The sequence below is a fragment of the Pantherophis guttatus genome, chromosome 2 (assembly GCF_059756535.1).
Source record: "Pantherophis guttatus breed Tessera chromosome 2, ASM5975653v1, whole genome shotgun sequence".
Classification (NCBI taxonomy): Eukaryota; Metazoa; Chordata; class Lepidosauria; order Squamata; family Colubridae; genus Pantherophis; species Pantherophis guttatus.
Window position 1 is genome coordinate 162,695,768 of NC_142064.1, and position 14,172 is coordinate 162,709,939.

Genomic DNA, 14,172 nt, shown 5'->3' on the forward strand with positions numbered 1-14,172 from the left:
CACCAAGCCACACCCACAGAATCGGTAGTAAAAAAGTTTGAAACCCACCACTGCTCCACATCTTTTTTACATCGTGGCAACCAAAACTGCTTTTTTAAATTTTATAATTAAATAAAATCCAATAATTTACCCGAGAAAGTACCAGGAAAATGTCCACTGCAGGCCCAGCTTGTTATGGATTTCTAACTCCTGTTCCTAGCTTAGGTGTGTGTCCTGCACATATTCTTCCTTCTTATACTGGCTCCCTGTGATTCTGTGTTAGGAACAAAGCAAGGTTATACCTTTGCTTCATCAGCCCTGCTCTCTGTGTTTAGTGTATGACATGGGAGATTTTATGGGAGGCTTACCACAATAAAAGGTCTCAAAGTTCACTATCAGAGTTGCAGATCCTCCCTGTTCTTTTTCCTCCTGTCAGTACTATGTTGGAAGGACTTTAGCACTCTTTTAGTCTTAACTAGGCAGCTAGTTGTATCTGTTAACTGCCACTGAAAAACCGGGCTGTGGGGAAGAAGAGGAAAAATACCCAATATATCACTTAACAGCAAAACTGGTAAGTACCTTTGGGGAAGATTGGTTTATAGACAGAAAAGACAAAGCCAGGGAGGAGCTGGTTATTGTAGTTCAATCTGTCACACTTTGGAGGAAAAAGAAACGTGATGCGTCTTTTCCAGAACTAGTTAAAATATTTTCAGTTACCCTCTTCAGGGGTTTGAATATTAAGAGGAGGAAGGTGAAATGAATACCTTTTCTGAGTCAAACTGGCAGTTGCAATTACACACTTCATATATAATATTATGTTAATTCACTTACTAGTTAATAAACAGAGCTTGGGATTGAATGGGAGTGAGCAAAATATTCTCTTTCTCTCTCTCTCTCTCTCTCTCCCTCCCTCCCTCTCCCTCTCCCTCTCCCTCTCCCTCCCTCCCTCTCTCTCCCTCTCTCTCCCTCTCTCTCTGAATGTATATATATACCGGTATAGATTTATTTCTATTTTGAGCATTTAAAACTTCTGGGAGTTTCATATTCTATAGCTAATGGTATCTCATATTCCTATTACACTTTCCCTCTGCCCTCTTTCCTTGAGGAAGAAATCAAAATCTTTTTTAAACTGGGTGCGTGCTTTTAATGGATAAAGATGTTGCTATGAACATTTATTTGCATGGTAACTAACATTCTGTGGATAATGGGTGGTGGATATACGGTATATATATAGCATCGTCACAACAGTACTAAAGTACAGTGCACACATTGTTAATTGTGAAAGTAAAAATTTGGAAGACAAGCCAGAGGTGAGGGAAGAGAGAAAACATAACTTTCCATAAAGTGTATGGAAAGTCTATGGGATTTCCATAAGGTCATTTTGTTTATTTTTTCTATTGCTTCTTCACGTAAGATGGAAATTGGAGTAAATGTATATGCTGCAATATAAATCTATATAATTTACAAGAAACAAAGAATTTAGTTCTCTTTTTCACAGTGCTAAGATTTTTTTTTTTGAAAGAATCTAGCTTGATCATGCATACTGTTTTGTTTTGTTTTTAACTATCCTTGTTCCAGAGGTCTGAGGACCGAAAACAGAGAAACAAGTCACTGGTCAAAGGTACTGAAGATAGCAGGAGTTGCCTGGAAATGGTAGGTTAAATTGATAAAGTACTGGGTGTCGTCCAGCAACACCCAAAACTGTACATGCATACATTTATTATTGTGCATTGCTGGATCATGTGTGGAAGTGGGAACATTTTCTCTCTCTCTCTCTGTATGTGAATTTTGAATTTCCAAGTATGATGGCATAGTATGCAAAGACATTTATTTATTTGACTTGTATGGCCATCCATTAAAAATACAATTCAAGGTGGCTCATAACAATTATTCAATTGTTATGAGGGTCTTCTAGTCCAACCCCCTGCTCAAGCAGGAAACCCTATACCATTTCAGACAAACCGTTGTCCAATCTCTTCTCTAAAAAACTCCAGTTTTGGAGCACCCACAACTTCTGGAGGTAAATCATTCCACCAAGTAATTATACAGGAAGTTTCTCCTTAGTTCTAGGTTGGTTCTCTCACTGATTGGTTTCCATCCATTGCTTCTTGTCCTGCCTTCAGGTGCTTTGATCTATAAGGCATTATCTTCTGTTTGCATCCTTTCTGTGTTCTCCCATTGCTTATTCCACTTTTCCTTCCCATTTAGAAAACAGTATAATAGCTGCACAGATATTAACTGATAGCTCCATGAGCCCCTCCAGCTAGAAGATCTTCCAATCCCAGGAACAAAAATGAAGAACAGGAAGCGTTCATAGAACCAGTATCTAGCATTGCAATTAAGGGATTAATCACAGAATTCACATACATCCTGGTTTGACTGCAATTTGACCTGATCTTGGGCTCCACTGTGGCTGGCCTTTGTGACCTGATAGACACAGACAGACAGACAGACAGACAGACAGACAGACAGACAAATATAGATCAGTGGTGGGTTGCTTCATGCGCACCCGCGAGTGAACCGGTAGCGACGGGATTTGAATCCCACTACTGATATAGATAGATACAGAAATAGAGACAAAAACATCATTAACACATAATCCGGTGGAGACAGCTCAGATCTATCTCTGCTTACACTGCTTCAATTTAGAACTGATCATTTTATCATTTGAGTCTACAACCCCTGGGGCTAGATTATAATAGGAACTGGTTCTCTCAACATCTGATATGATACCGAATGTTGCAACCGTCAACATCATGGCTTGGAAATCTAAAAATAACATTAAATATCTAAAAAAAAAATATGAGCCATGAATCCAAAATATATGGAAAATTCAGTAAGTAACCAGGAAAAAAAAAGTTATTAGATGAACCTAAATTGACTGAAGCTTAACAAGGTGCTTTTTCTGGGACATTTGACCACCTACAAAAATAAACTCTTTAAGGCAGGTGCCTTTTGACTCCTTTCTTTAGAATGTATATACAATTCTATGCAATTCTATACTATGTTTCTCAAATTGCCCGGTTGATGACTTTTAAAATTATTGTTAATGTTTTCCTCATAAATCGGATTCATGATTTATTTGTATAGGCTTATTATGAAAGTGAGGGTTTTAGTATTATTTTTTTTATTTAATCAAATAAACTGCATTTTACATGAGGAGAGGAATTAAACCAACATAGTACCTTTACTTCTATTTCTTCTTCTTAGGATGTCCGACGGCTCGAAATTCCTGCTGAGCTTGCAGCTCTCCTCCACTTGGCTCAGGGTGAGTAGAGTGCCTTGGGCTTGCATTGGAATTAAGACGGCATCCTTGACCTGCTAAATGTTTTCAGTTCACTTCCAAAGAACAGGTTTAAAGATAAACCTAAAGATCATCTTAAAAATTAGGATTCCCCCCCCCACGAGTATTTTCCTGCTGTTCTCCATCTGCTTGAATATTTTCTAAGTATTTCGGATCCAAGGGAGGTTGTTTTTATCTGATAAAATGACTTCCCATTTTAAATGTGAAATTTAGAAAAAGTATTTAAAGGTTGAACTTAATTTGATAATCCCCAAGGTACATGTATATTCAATGTGTAACCGGTTGTAAATGAGAGCTGGTTGCCAAGTGCCCAAATTGCAGTCACATGACCATGAGGGTGTTGTGATAGTGATAAGCAAGTACAGGTTGTAAATCACTTATTTCAAGGCTGTGATAAATTTGAACTCTCATTAACAGCAATAAGTCAAGGACTACCTGTACAGTAGTGGACTTAGAATTGATTATGAAGGTGTTAAACTGATTGTTTCGATTTTATTGGTTCAAGAATAAAGACAGAGAGCCTACTAAAGAAATAAGAAGGAACTTAATCTTATAGAAGACAGTGACAAACATAGAAAAGGACATGAAGGACGTCTTAATGGAATTATTAAAGCAATGGTATTTCTGGTAATAATAGGTGGATCGTAAAATCTCTACAGTGAGAAAGGATGAGAGAAAGAAAATAAACATCTTCAAATTACAAATGTGGAGATGATAATTAAGTACACTGTGGATCGCAAGGAGAACCATCAATCCATTCTGGATCAAAAAAGGAATGGATGCTTTTGTGATCAACAAGCACACATGTCTTATTTTAGGGTCAAAATCAGGTGTGATTCACTTTATACGTTACAATTGCCTTGCATATAAGTGAAATATTGTCAGCAGATCACTAGAAAAAATTATTGTGCAATGGAAAGAAGATAGAAACAGAAGAACAGATATGATGTCAAACAGATCATTGGAATGTCTTTGGAGGGGCTATGAATTGAGGGGGTCCTTGGTGCTCTCTGAGCTTGCTTGTTTTCATCAGTACTGATGATATTACCTAGTTTGAGTAATAAAATGTTTGCAAGAAAACAAGCAAGCTCAGAGAGCACCAGGGACCCTCATTTCAAACCTGAGCTACAAATATTCTGCTTTATTGGAGCTATTAATTATTTCTAGAGGCAGGTTAGAACAGTGAGCATTTGTCCATAAAGTCACCACACTAAAAGTCAAGGGTGACTCAATGACACCTAACCAACATGTATACAGTGATGGCTTGTTTAATGCAATATCTGTTCTTTTAAAAGTGTTTGTTTTACATTCAAATTCCTCAGACTAAAAACAGGTTACTTAATATCCTAAGTCTCTCTGTCTCAACACACCTTGTTTGAGCTTGGGAAATAAGCAGGAGAATTCCAAAGCTATAGGCTAAACTGGGATGTTAAAAAACATCCTGGAATAAGATAATAACAAACTGCTTCTGCATTGCTGCCAAAACTGTATTGCTACATATCCTATGAATATGTTAATTTAATTTAATTTAAATTTTATTTGTATTTTTATTATCATTTTATTGTGGGGGGGTTAGTGTGTGTGTGATTTATTTTGATATTGTAAGCCCCCCAGAGTTGCCTTGCAATGACATAGGCATAAACAAATTAACAAACAAGCAAACAAACAAACAATGTAGATACTGGGAAGTAAGCTTGACTTAAAGGAAATGTTAACTTTTTCAAAAGAAGTCTTCCATACTTCATTTCTAATGCTGAAATTATACTTGGATATACTGCTTGCTCTTCTTAAGATTATACATATCAAGACATGTATATGCACATAAGTCATGCAAAGAGAATCACAGTTGGGGCATCTAGTTTTTCATTCTCATGTTGGTGGTGTGCTTGAATAGGCATGCCTTCGTTATATTGAAAGGACAATATTTTGTCCTATACAAAATATTGTCTCCGGTCCACACCGATCCTGAACTGGCGAAAAGGATCTGTGGCACAATCATCAGACTTTTTGGAGATAACATCTCAAGCATTTTCTCTAAGGATAATTCCTTGATACACTAAACTCCTTTGGCAGTTCCCATGATTACTGTTGTAAAGCATTATTAAGCCCTTGGAATAAAGCATTATTAATGCCTGGGAAGCATTAAAGGGGAGAAGGAAGAATACCTGAGAGTAATGCGCCCTTCATAGATCCATTCCTTTCACAAAGATGAGGAGGATCTGGCAACCAATAGCTCACCTCAGCTTCTGCTCCAGAGGGTGTGGTCCAAAGACAATTTTACAGCATCCCCTCTGGAGATACATAATGGTGGTTTTCCACTGGGGGGCAGTATTGCCTCATCCTTTCTCCTTGCTCCATCAAGTTCTCACTTGAAGCCAAAGCTGTAGCATCTTCTTCCCTTCTTCCTATTGCTCTCAGGAATAGTTTTATTTTTCTTCAGCATTGTGGCTGGTTGTCCTCTCCCACTGTAAAATGGACATGTGAAAGAAGAGTAAAAACAGAGGCAAAGGGCCAGCTGACTAACGCTTCCTATGTCCTATGTTTAAATAGTAAACTTTTGCAGATTCACAAATAGAAGAAATGGATAGAGCAACTTCTTAAAGAAAATCATAAAAGGAAACATCCAGCATTTTTATAGGACACATCTTTCTCTCTAGGGAGCCGAAATATTATTTGCCATATCACTGCAATAGGTTACAACGAAATAGTAACAATCACAGTAGATAGTCCTCAACTTATTACCACAATTGGAAATGGAATTTCCCTCTCCAAGCAAGGCAGTTTTAAAGTGAATCACACCTGATTTTATAACCCTTTTGGTCACATTTGTTAAGTGAATCACTGCAGTTAAGTGAACAATATGGTTGTTAAATGAATCCATTTCATCCCTTTAACTTTGCTTGTTTGAAGTCATCTGGAAAGGTTGCACATAGTGATTACATGACCCTCCCAATACTGCATAAATACCGTGTTTCCCCGAAAATAAGACCGGGTCTTATATTAATTTTTGCTCCAAAAGACACATTAAGTCTTATTTTCCGGTTAGGTCTTATTTTGAGGGAAATACGGTACTAAATGCATCCATCTGGGTGACAATCTTAACTGGGGTTTATTTTGTGGGTAGGGCTTATATTATGAACATCCTGAAAAATCATGCTAGGACTTATTTTCTGATTGGGTGAAAGAGGGTACATGCCAAGTGCCCAAATTTTGATCACTTGACCATATAAATGTTGTAATGGTCGTAAGTATGATGTCCAATCGTATGCCATTTTTTCAGTGAAGTTGTAACAAATGGTTTTGAACAGTCACTAAATAAATGGTTGCAAGTCAAGGACTTTCTGTAATCACATGGAAACCTTGTTCACCAAAATATCACTGAGTGTGTTGAGCAGCCTTTTCATATTTCGTAGTGGCCATCTATAAAGCCCATATAATTTGGACTTCAGCTACTGCTGGATTGGGGAAAAATAATTCCATGGTCAAAGTCAGTGGGCAAGATTCCTTGGCTGAAAAAAAAATTCTCTGAAATAACTAGCATCTATTCTATAAGCATGTCCCACTAGCTAGAATTCTTATTGTAGCTCAGCCAGATAACATTTTGACAACCTAAAAGGAATTAAAAATATATCACAGTCAATGTAATACAACCTTCCTCAGCTTTGTCTCCTTTATATTGATGGATTTACCATTCCTTAAATTCTCTGCAACGGTCATGCTGCTAATGAATTCCAGGAATTGAAGAGGGCCCCCCGGATTGGGATGGCCAATCTGCTCATTCCTGGAGCTTGTTGACTGCAACATGCTATGTTCATACATGTAAACACTGGCCATTGCAGCATGGGAGATTTATATTACATTGCTGCCAGGAAAAATACATGGGCATATCCCTAAACTGAAAATAACTTTTCATTTCATGGGTTAATTTACACTCGCTTTTCACATGGGGAAGAGCTTTAACTTAGTCCCTTTTCCATCTTTTTTAGATCACAATCATGCTCAAAGTAATCAAGTCACTGAGGTGTCCCTTCCAGAAGTCAAAGCAAAGGCTACCTTCTCTCTCCCTCATGATATTAACAACTTTCCCTTCTCTACATTTATCAAAACTCACTTCCAGGTAAGACTGCAGAGTCAGTAAACAAGTTTCTCCTGATTTCTTTATGGCCAGAATGGTCTCTAGGCTCCTTTTTCCTGTTTCTTGTCTGTTGGATGGACAAGGTAGATCTTGTGAGCGAGGTGGGCTGCAGCCTTGTCATCTCATCTTCCAGCCTACTGGGCATCTAAACTGGCTTTGGCTGCCATTACATATGTGAAAAAGGTTCTTTGGCTTATGCTTGCCTACCTGTCAACAAATGCTAGCAAGCAGGAGACTGAGTTCAAGTCCTGCCTTAGCCATGAAAGCCAACTCGGTGGTCATTGGCCAGTCACACTGTCTTAGTTCAACCCACTTCACAAGGTTGTTGTTGTGAGAAAAATAAGAGGAGGAAGGTGTGTTGGATATGATCACCGCCCTGAGTTATTTGTAAAGATAATAAAAGTGGGCTACAAATAAATGCATAAATAAAATAGATGCATGTGGGAAAAAAATGTGACCTAAATGCTTGTAGTGCCATGCTTCCCCCCCCCCCCTCATCTGTCTGTCTTTGGTCCTTTGTAGATTGTGAGTTTTCCAGCCCTTGGACAGCCCTTGCAAGAGCCTTTGACCCAACTCCAGACTGAGCACAGACAAAATGCTCTACAGCTCAACAAGCTGGTAAGAAGAAACAATGAAGCAACTGAACCTGCAACCTGAAACTACTTCCCGGGTTTGATAAAAAAATTAAATCAAATCCAGTTTAAATCCAGTACGTGATTTAAATAAAGACACAGATTTAACGAACTAAACTTATGAAGACTCTTGAGGATCGTATGCTATTTCAGGTTAGAGGGAGCTTCCAGGAGCTTCAAGGTCTTACTCAGACTTTTACTCCTGTTCTGTAATAGAAGGATTTCAAGGAGCTTCCAAGGAAGGGATGACTCGACCAGGCCCAACGTCTTCTAGATGCATTTGTAGTTCAATGGCTTATAATGGAATTTAGAAAAAGTGGGTTTCAGCAGTTAAGAATAACAAGAAAGGTTTGTGCTTGTGCCTAAACTGGATCCTGTACAAGTGTCAGCCCCATCTTCTCCTTTCAGAAATGACTTCAGAGATCAGATGGGAGAATGGGTATATCTTTAGTAAGACATCTTCTCATTTGCCAGTCTTCCCTTCTTCCTACTGCTCAGTGCAGCATGGAGCTATTGGTGAAAAGAATGGGACAGAAGGAACTGGGGGAGCAATTTTGAAAACTCAATTTTGAGTTTCTTCTGCCCTATGGAGCTTCTCTGGCTATTCCCAACAAAATCTTGCCTCTCGATTGTTTTCACAATTTCCTCCCTATTATGTAGAATTTTTTTGTCCTGAGACCACAGGATTTCTTGGGATCTGTTATCTAAATTGTGTTTAGAATTGTGCCTAAAGGCTCAGACAACCTTTCTGTGGGTCAAGTATGACTGGGAAGCTATCATAATAGACCTTTGGTAAGTGACTTTGTCCAGAAACTTCATATGGCCTTTTAAAACTTATTGAGTAGTCCTTATCTGTCCTCAGGTTTCTGTTCTTATCTAGTGGGCCTATACAGAAAGTGGCTCATTACTTGGGTGTGATGACATTCAAGAGGCAACTGATAAGATAAGAATGCCAGGAACAATTTAATTAATATATTACCTTTATCATGTGTTTATGTTATGTAGCTAGATATGTCATAATTTTATGATCTTGGAAGAAGAAAACTTGCTTTTTAATCATTGTTAATTATACTATTTCCTTTTAAACATTTTAATTGGAATTTTTTCTTATAAAAAGAAGGAAAACCACATTTTACTGTTGCTGATACCTAGATATATTACAGATAGTACTCTGATAGAAACAGAAAAGAAAGAATAGGAATAACATACTAATTCTAAATTCCTAACAATCAATATATCTGCTTACCTCCTGCTACATTTCTTGGTCAGCTGCAGAGGTGGGTTTCAGCAGGTTCTGACTATTTCTGGAGAACCGGTAGCAGAAATTTTGAGTAGTTCAGAGAACCGGTAGTAAAAATTCTGACTGGCCCCGTCCCCATCTATTCTCTGCCTCCTGAGTCCCAGCTAATCGGGAGGAAATGGGGATTTTGCAGTAATCTTCCCCTGGAGTGGGGAGGGGATGGAGATTTTACAGTTTCCTTCCCCTTCCACGCCCACTAAGTCACACCCCAGAACGGGTAGTAAAAATTTTTGAATCCCACCGCCGGTCAGCTGCAATAAGAAAAATAAGCCTACTTCGCTAACATGGATAGAAAAGGAAAACAATCTCCAGAACTTATAGGTTACTGGCAGAACTCACATTTTAGTGTGTAGAAAGTCTCAGGTTCAATTCCTGGCATCTCCAGTTTAAGTTTAGTGATAGAGAGGAAGAATTATATTTTCAAGAAAAGCTGAAGTTTTGGGACATTTTCAGAATTACAGCCTGCCAAAATAGAACTATAAATTGATTCTGTGCTTGCATTCTATCCAATGTGTAGGTTCCATAATGTAATCCTAATTTCTATACAATAGATGGGGTATGTGCACTAAATCTTTCTTTTAAAAAGTCCCAGGCTCTTGTGCCCTGGGGATAACCTAGCCCTGACTTCTTACAAGGATGGTAAGAAGGGGTCAGAGATGAGGTTACTCTGATTTTTCCTTCTATATCCGACATCAATGCCCCTTGTTTTTATTGTACATCCCCTCCTCTTCCTGCAGGTTTTGCGATTCATCAATGACCAGGATTTGCAGGGCATCCACGAACAGCTTCTAGGCAACTACATAGCAAGCCGGGGACTGGCCAGCCTCCCACTACGCAATGAGCTGCTGAGCCAAGTGGCCACCCAGCTGTGGAAAAACCCAGATCTGGAGCAATGCCAACGAGGCTGGGTGTTGATGGCTACCCTCCTGAGTGCCTTCGCGCCTTCACCAGCTCTGGAGAAGCCTCTGCTGAAGTAAGAAGTGGGTTTTTTTCCTCCCTGGGTTTCGGGAAGCATTGAAATAGCAGCAGTGGTTACTGAAGGCTCTTCAGGACCGGAACGCCTTGCGCACAGTCACTCACGCCTTTGTCACCTCCTGGCTGGACTATTGTAATGCTCTCTACATGGGGCTCCCCTTGAAGAGCACTCGGAGGCTCCAACTGGTCCAGAATGCGGCCGCACGGGTGGTTATGGGCGCAACTCGTTGTGCCCACGTGACACCCCTCCTGCGCGAGCTGCACTGGCTCCCAGTGGTCTTCCAACCACCTTTAAAGCGCTCCATGGCATAGGACCTGGGTACCTTCGAGACTGACTTCTGCCACCAATAGCCTCCCACCGGCCAGTTCGCTCCCACAGAGAGGGTCTCCTCAGGGTGCCATCGGCCAAGTTATGTCAGCTGGTGACACCCAGGGGGAGGGCCTTCTCTGTGGGAGCCCCAGCCCTGTGGAATGAACTGCCCCCGGAAGTGCGTAAGATCTCCGACCTCCGGGTATTTCGCTGTGCACTCAAGACCCTGTTGTTCCGCCAAGCTGGGCTATCCACATAATAATTTTAAATTGGTGTTTTAAATTTCTGGGGTTTTAAATTGAGCCGAATTATTTAATAATTTTAAATAATTTTAATTGATGTTTGTTTTGTGCTTTTAATAAGCTGCACACTGCCCTGAGTCCTTCAGGAGAAGGGCGGTATAGAAATAAAATTATTCTTATTCTTATTCTTCATTTGCTGGGATGTAGGTTTGTGTCAGATCATGGTCTGGAGGGCTACAACGGAATGTGCCAGCGCAAACTCTTAACCTCCATGAAGCAGATGGAGAGTTACTCGGAGCTGTCCCGCAGTTTCCCCCCCACCCGCCTGGAGTGGACTGCCAACCAGAGGAAAGGCAAGATGGTGCTGGAAGTCTACACTTATGAAGGTAATTGTTGCTTTCCTATTCAGCACTCACTCAGTCAATCAGAGTAGAGCTGGAAGGGACCTTGGAGGTCTTCTAGTCCAACCACCTGCTCAAGCAGGAGACCCTACACCATTGCAGACAAGTGGCTGTCCAATCTCTTCTTAAAAACCTCCAGTGACAAAAGCACCCACAACTTCTGAAGACAAGCTGTTCCATGGGTTAATTGTTCTCACTGTTAGAAAGTTTCTCCTTAATTCCAGGTTGCTTCTCTCCTTGATTATTTTCCATCCATTGTTTCTTGTCTCACTTTAAAATGCGGGAATAGCATTTTTTTAAAAAAAGGGAACTGTGGAACAGTATGTGGAATGTACTGAAGTTCTCCATTCCAAAGGTTTTAGTCTAATTAGCAAGATAACTACTACAACAAGCCTTCATACAAAATGTTCTATTGTTTTCCTTTGGTCTACCAAGAGACAAGGGTTTCCTGTCCCACTGCAATTTATAATGCAATGTTAGCATGAGAGCAAAATCAGAAATCCAGGTGATGAGAACAGACTGGGCCATTACAGTAGCAAAATACAGGAATCATCCCGTTGTATCACCATGAAATCCGTGTCTCTCTGTCCTCTATGAGAGACAGGTTGGAGAAAGAGACATAACAGTTGAACCTCAGTCTGCTCTATGTTTTAAAATTGAGGGTATAGGAGGGAGTAAAAACATAGTGGTATGGAATACCTAAGCAGAGCTTACAATATTTCTGAGTAAATATATAACAGTAAGCGGTCAATCTTGCTTTGTCCCTACAGTGAGCTGCTCACACTGTAACCTGATATGCCCATTCACTTTTGGCAGTCCTTTCAATTATCAGGATGGCATCCTGTGTACCTACAAGAGAGGTGCCCAGAAGAATCCAACATATAGAATTAAACATATATATGAAACAATATATTTTGAGGAGCGGGGAGAATAGGAAAGAAATATGACTAGCTGGTGCGCACTATACAGTATAGCAAGATTTTCTTGTACGGTATTTTCCGGTGTATAAGACAACTTTTTAACACATGAAAATCTTCTCAAAAGTCGGGGGTCGTTTTATACGCCGGGTGTCGTTCTCCTGTAACCAGGCAGACCAGCCCAAAAGGCTCTGACGAGCCTTAAATGGCTCTGGTGATCCAAGCTCTGACGATCCCAGTTGAGTTGCCTGCTAATCAGGCAACTCAGCTGGGATCGCCAGAGCCATGTAAAAGGAAAAAAGTTTTCCCCCTCCAGCTTGCTTACCTTAGCTGCTAGTCGCAACGCTTGCCTTGCTTCGCTTGCCTGAATCCATTCCATCAGCAAGCAAGCAGGCAGGGAGTTGTGGACTTCAACTTCCAGAATTCCTCAGCCAGCAAAACAAAGCTGCTGAGGAATTCTGGGAGTTGAAGTCTATAAGTCTTAAAGTTGTCAAGGTTGGAGAGCCCTGTTCTATTGGGTAAGTTTTTTTCCCCTTTGGGAACTTTAAAAAAAATAGTTAATTGGGTTTTTTTTAGTTGTTCTTTTTTAGACCTAGCCATTTTAGGAAGTTTTAAATTTAGCTTTCATATAAAAGTAAAAATAAAATAAAATAAAATAATATTTGTGCAGCTTTCTGAGATTTAGTGTGTTTCTGTAGTGTTTCACTCTAACTACACAAACACACAAAATCTCACAAAGCTGTATGTGGAATTTTGTGTGTGTAAAGTGTGAAAGTTGTTTTTTTGGGCTTTTTGTGGCTGTGTGAGGTTCCTGCTTGTTGCAGGGGCCATTTTGGGTCTAGCACAGCTGCTTTTACATTGTGGGTGAGCCAGTTGATGTTTTTTAATTTTTATTTGGTGTGCGTTGGAAAGGGGTAGTCTTATACGGCGAGTATAGCCCCAACCCTATATTTTAACAGGAAAAGTCGGGGGTCGTTTTATACGCCAGAAAATACCGTAGATTATATTCATTGGTTTTTAAACTCTTTCTTTGGTTTAGAGGAGAGGATTTCAGCAGAAGTAGAATCTTGGACCACAGGAGAGCAATATGCAGGCTGGATCCTGAACTCAAGGTAATCTAAAGGCAAAGAGAAATTGGGATTTGCCTCTTTTTTTTTTTTAAACAGTTAGTTGTTTTTAGATGTCCACCAGAGCTAAAAGACTATATTCTTTGATAGTCTCCAACAGAGATCTCCTGTTCCTTTAAAGACTCATCCAAATGATCTACAAAACTATCCTTTATTACTTTGTAGGCTTTGCAAGGGAACTCAAAAGCTTGGGGAAAGCAGAATTTTGAAGGAAAATGATAAAGTGTGTTTCATTTACTCTTGAAACCATCATCTGAATTCAATGGCCCTTACTAATTATTCAGTGGCGACTCTTCTGCAGTGAAAGATTTTATATTAATGGACTATCCATCCACTGGATATTAATTAATTAATAATTAATTTAATTTGGACTTTAATTAATTTTCAAAAGCCCAACTCCATCTCAGTTGCATAGGCCCTATGATAACTTGAAATCTGTTAGCTTTTCTGGGGCACTTTAACATATTGTTTATGTGAGATGTTAACTAGCGCATAAGAAATGTTGTGCAGAAGCTGGAGGAGGAACATATGGTTTTCCTCCCAATCTCCAACTCATACCATCTTCCTGGTCCTTTTCACTGCTTCATAGCATCCTCTGCTACCTCCTGTGACACTGTGTCTCCTCACTTTGTTGATCTCAGGGGTTTGGATACAGTCCCTCGTGGATGGTCCATATCAATGTTCACCGGCAACAAATGGCAGGATTTAGCAGGCTGTGACTTTGTGTTGGATCTCCTTGGTGAAATGGAGGATGTAAATTGCCCTTCTCAGTCCTCCTCTAATTATCCTATTATCCCTGAGAGGGATGTGAGCTACTCTCAGAAAAACTCTCCAAATAGGTAAGTGACTG

The 14,172-nt window shown here is 39.8% G+C and overlaps 1 protein-coding gene across 1 annotated transcript in view; it reads left to right on the forward strand.

Annotated features, from left to right (window-relative positions):
* Window positions 1-541: 541 nt before the first annotated feature.
* MYO15B (myosin XVB) overlaps window positions 542-14,172 on the forward strand; it is a 59,624-nt gene continuing 45,993 nt past the window's right edge. Inside the window, exons 1-9 of the mRNA XM_087885158.1 lie at window positions 542-550; window positions 1,558-1,632; window positions 3,190-3,247; window positions 7,270-7,400; window positions 7,941-8,036; window positions 10,088-10,323; window positions 11,085-11,263; window positions 13,235-13,307; window positions 13,964-14,161. Coding sequence (XP_087741284.1) covers window positions 1,630-1,632; window positions 3,190-3,247; window positions 7,270-7,400; window positions 7,941-8,036; window positions 10,088-10,323; window positions 11,085-11,263; window positions 13,235-13,307; window positions 13,964-14,161 — 974 coding nt within the window. The 5' untranslated portion in view covers window positions 542-550; window positions 1,558-1,629. The remainder of the gene's footprint in view (window positions 551-1,557; window positions 1,633-3,189; window positions 3,248-7,269; window positions 7,401-7,940; window positions 8,037-10,087; window positions 10,324-11,084; window positions 11,264-13,234; window positions 13,308-13,963; window positions 14,162-14,172) is intronic.